The sequence below is a fragment of the Physeter macrocephalus genome, chromosome 2, assembly GCF_002837175.3.
Source record: "Physeter macrocephalus isolate SW-GA chromosome 2, ASM283717v5, whole genome shotgun sequence".
Classification (NCBI taxonomy): Eukaryota; Metazoa; Chordata; class Mammalia; order Artiodactyla; family Physeteridae; genus Physeter; species Physeter macrocephalus.
Window position 1 is genome coordinate 18753552 of NC_041215.1, and position 4420 is coordinate 18757971.

The window sequence follows — 4420 nt, forward strand, 5'->3', positions numbered from 1 at the left end:
CTTATGCAGACACAGACACTAAAGCCAAGAGCTGTTAGCACAAAATAAGACTAAATTCAAACAATAATATTGGAGAAGAAAAACTGCACTCCCAATTCAAGAAAGCTGCCAGAGTTCATCTCAAAGCAGAGTGCCGAGTTTCCTGGTGGCCAAAGCAAACAGGGTGATGAGGTGGGTTTCATAGTTTTAGGAGAAGGGCCAAACATTCTCTATGTACGAACAAGGTTCGGTTTACATTCGTCTATGTGTCTACTTACTCATTCAACAAATGTTTATTTACCAACTACTATCTATGATCCCCATGCCAGACACAGGGATACAATGGTAGACAAAAAAAGGCACATACCTGCCCTCATGGAGGTTAGTCAATGGTTTTTCAGAACAAAGATGTCAGCCCTCAATGTCCACTTTTCTCTGGAGCCCATTCTGAGTTCTCAGGCAGAAGCCTCACACCTTGCTCTAGTTTTTCTTTTTTCTTTATTTTTAAAAAATATTTATTTACTTATTTGGTTGCACTGGATCTTAGCTGCTGCAGGCGGGCTCCTTAGTTTTGTTTTTAACCCGGTTCCCCTGCATCGGCAGGCGGACGCGCAACCACTGCGCCACCAGGGAAGCCCACGGGCTCCTTAGTTGTGGCATTTGAACTCTTAGTCGCGGTAGGCATGTGGGATCTAGTTCCCAGACCAGGGATCGAACCCAGGCCCCCTGCATTGGGAGCACGGAGTCTTATCCCACTGTGCCACCAGGGAGGCCCTGCTCTGGGTTTTCCCTCCACCTGTTCTGCATCAGAATCACAGAAGGTGATGACATCCTAGGTGCAGGGAACCCAGGTGGTCGGTAGAATCAGACCTTTGCGTGAGGATTTTCAGGAAAACCAATGTGGGAAAATGGGCTGTGGCAAAGGAGGTGGTTCCCCCATCCTTGGTGGGTGGGTATCCCTGGGGCCCTGGGCATCTTTTCTGAGCTCCAGCCTAGGAGTCGAGAATCTAATGACTTTGCTTCTTTTATCTGCTCCTATTCTTAATATTCTGCTTCTTCAACACTTTGCATGTGGGAAGTTCTTGTCAATTGCTTTTCGTTGGTTGAATGGATGGATGGACTCATGGAGGTATATATAGATGAATGAATGGATTTGTGGAAGGTTGATTGGCACGTAGGAAGGATCTGTTTTTTGAATGGAAGAATAGAAGGTGAATGAATGAAGGGACCAATGAATGAATATGTGGATGGAAAGATGCCTGACACTTAGTAAAGGTACAATATTATTGTCATTAAAATATTCTTAGTGTGGTAAAATACACATAATGTAAAATTTACCATCTTAACCATTTTTAAGTATACAGTTCAGTGGTATTAAATACATTCACATGACATGTATTGTGCAACCATCACCACCATCCATCTTCATAACTCTTCTCATCTTCTAAAACTGAAATTCTGTATCCATTAAACGCTAACTTCTCCTTCACCTCCCCAGTCCCTGGCAACCACCATTATACTTTCTGTCTTTATGGCTTTGACTACTAAGTACCTCCTATAAATGAAATCATACAGTATTTGTCCTTTTGTCACTGGCTTATTTCATTGCTCAATGAAATAATGTCCTTAAGTTTCATCCACGTTGTAGCGTGTCAGAATTTCCTTCCTTTTTAAGGCTGAATAATATTCTACTGTATGGATGGACCACGTTTTGCCTATCCATTCGTCCGTTGATGGACACTTGGGTTGCTTCCACCTTTTGGCTACTGTGAACGGTGCTGCTATGAACATGGGCGTACAAATATTTCTTTGAGACCATGCTTTCAATTCTGTTGGGTATATATCCAGAAGTGGAATTGCTGGATCATATGGTAATCCTATTTTTAATTTTTTTTGAGGAACCATCATACTGTTTTCCACAATGGCTACACCATTTTTTACATTCCCACAAACAGTTCATAAAGGTTCCAGTTTCTCCACATCTTGGCCAACCCTTGCTATTTTCTGTTGTTTTGATAGTAGCCATCCAAAGAGGTGTGAGGCGGTACCTCACTGTGGTTTTGACTTACATTTCCCTAATTATTAGTGACACTGAACATCTTTTCATGTGCCTTTTGGCCATTTATATAGTTTCTTTGGAGAAATGTTTACTCAGGTCTTTTGCTCATTCTTGAATTGGGCTGTTTGGTTTTTGTTGTTGAGTTTTAAGAGATTTCTGTGTATTCTGGATATTAATCCCTATGTAATCTGGGTATTATATCAGATACGTAATTTGCAAATATTTTCTCGCATTCTATGGGTTGCCTTTTTACTCTGTAGATAGTGTCTTTTGATGCACAAAATTAAAAAACTTTCATAAGGTTCAATTTGTCTATTTTTTCTTACTTTTCTTTTCTTTTTTTAGGCCACGCTGCGCGGCTTGCGGGATCTTAGCTCCCTGACCAGGGATTGAACCCAGGTCCACAGCAGTGAAAGCGCCAAGTCCTAACCACTGGACCGCCAGGGAATTCCCTGTCTATCTTTTCTTTTACCTGTAGGCACAATATTATTTTTAAAATGAAGCTATCGGTGAATGAATGGACGGTTAGATGGATGAGTGAGTGGGCGGGAGATGGACAGAGGATTGTACAATCGGGTGGGGGATGGATGCGTGTTTGAAGGAGTGGATGGATGGACAAATAGTTGGTGGATGGGTGGATGAATGGATGGAATGTGAGTTGGTTAGGTAGGTGGGTAGAGAGACGGACAGATGAGTGAGTGGGTGGGCGACTAGAAGACCTTATGAATATATAGGTAGGGTGGCTGGGCAGGTGCAAAATTCTGGCCACAGATGGAGGACATCTTGGTGTGCAACCTTGGCTCTTTTCAGATGAGTAGTAGCTTATCTTCTGACCCCACCTTGGCTCAGTTTAACTCCATGGGCACACATTCTCTTTCTCTAGGTTCAGCTTTCCTCCTATGTCTCTCTGGGTCTCCAAGAGTCTTACCCTGGAGCTCAGATTGAACTGAGCCCTTGGCTTGTCTGCTGACCTTCTCAGTGGTAAGAACTCCTGGAAAGGAGCCCTGCATCCTCCTGAGGATATGGTACCCAAGCAGCTCTCCATGACGACTGTGGTCTGCTTTTAAGCCTTATCCCAGTCAACCAACCTCTCTCTGCAGCCTCACCCACTTCTTCATCAGGCACTAAAGCATCCCACCAGGTCCTACACCCCTTTCTGCTTCCATCCTGGCCTCCAGCCCAATTCCCACTCCACCCGCGCCCCTCCCCCGGGGATGGTGGAGACACAGGATAAATTAGAGGGAGGAGTCACCCAGGTCAGCCTCCTGCCTCCAGTCCAAGGACTTTTTTCTCCTCCCCAGGGTCCCCAGGCAGCCATGGATGTGGATCTCTTGGTCCCACCAGATGTACCCCAGGGTTGCGGCAAAACCCTGAGGGGACCGTGGGGCCGGGGTACGGCCATGCGTCGGCAGCGAGAGTTCATGCCAGAAGAGAAGAAGGATACGGTTTACTGGGAGAAGCGGAGGAAGAACAACGAAGCGGCCAAGAGATCCCGGGAGAAGCGACGTCTCAATGACGCGGCCCTAGAGGGCAGGCTGGACGCATTGCTCGAGGAGAACGCTCTGCTCAGGGCTGAGCTACGGGCTCTCAAACATCGCTTTGGCCTCCTGCCCCCCATTGGTGGTACCTGGACCCTGCCCACTCTGCTATGGGAGTCCTCCTGGGCTGGAGACCCCCACCCTAGGGCTGAACAGTTCCCTTCTCTACCCGGCTCCCATGGCTGCCTCTTGAGACCGTGTTCCTTGGACGCTGGGGTTCCAGGATGCTGGGGCTGCCTGGTGGCTCCCAGGTGGACTGGCCTGGCCACTTCCCCCAGTTCCCTCCAGGACCCTGCACCCCCTACCCCCAAGAGAATGGACGTGGCCTTGCAGAGTGCTCTTCCAGCCGCCTTCTTCAGCTGTCACCCCCTGGATAGACATGAGGGGCCCAGACCAGAGCTCAGGCCCTACTGGGGGCTGTGGCCACCCGTACCCACTGGTTGCCGGGCCTCAGGGTGCTCAGATGTGTTGCTGACACCCAGTGTTGATCCCACGGGGTTGCCTCCTAGGGTGACCTTCCCGGTCCCTGGGAATGTTCCAGAAGATCTGGCTCAGCCCTCCCTGCCCCACAAATTGCGTATCAAGTCCCGAGCCTCAGGCAGAGTACCTCGGGGCTGGGGGGCTGGCTGGGCCCCCATCTGAAAGCTTCTCCTGGGCAAGACCAGGCCTGCAAGGGTGCAGTGGGGACTGATCGTGGGTTTGTCTGGGGGTATGAGTGGCTTGGCCTTGACCCAGCTCCCAAGACTGGGAAAGGCCTGGGGGAGGCAGTGGGTGCCCTGGCTTGGGAGAGGGTCCACTTCTTAGTGTCCAGACCAGACCTTTAAGAGGAGAGGCTGGGGTACCT

General features: G+C 48.6%; 1 protein-coding gene across 1 annotated transcript; it reads left to right on the forward strand.

The window, feature by feature from the left end:
* Positions 1–3354: 3354 nt before the first annotated feature.
* On the forward strand, positions 3355–4218 carry NFILZ (NFIL3 like basic leucine zipper). Its single transcript, XM_055091387.1, has one exon. It carries the CDS (start codon positions 3355–3357, stop codon positions 4216–4218), a length of 864 nt encoding a protein of 287 aa, XP_054947362.1.
* The last annotated feature ends 202 nt before the right edge of the window (positions 4219–4420 follow it).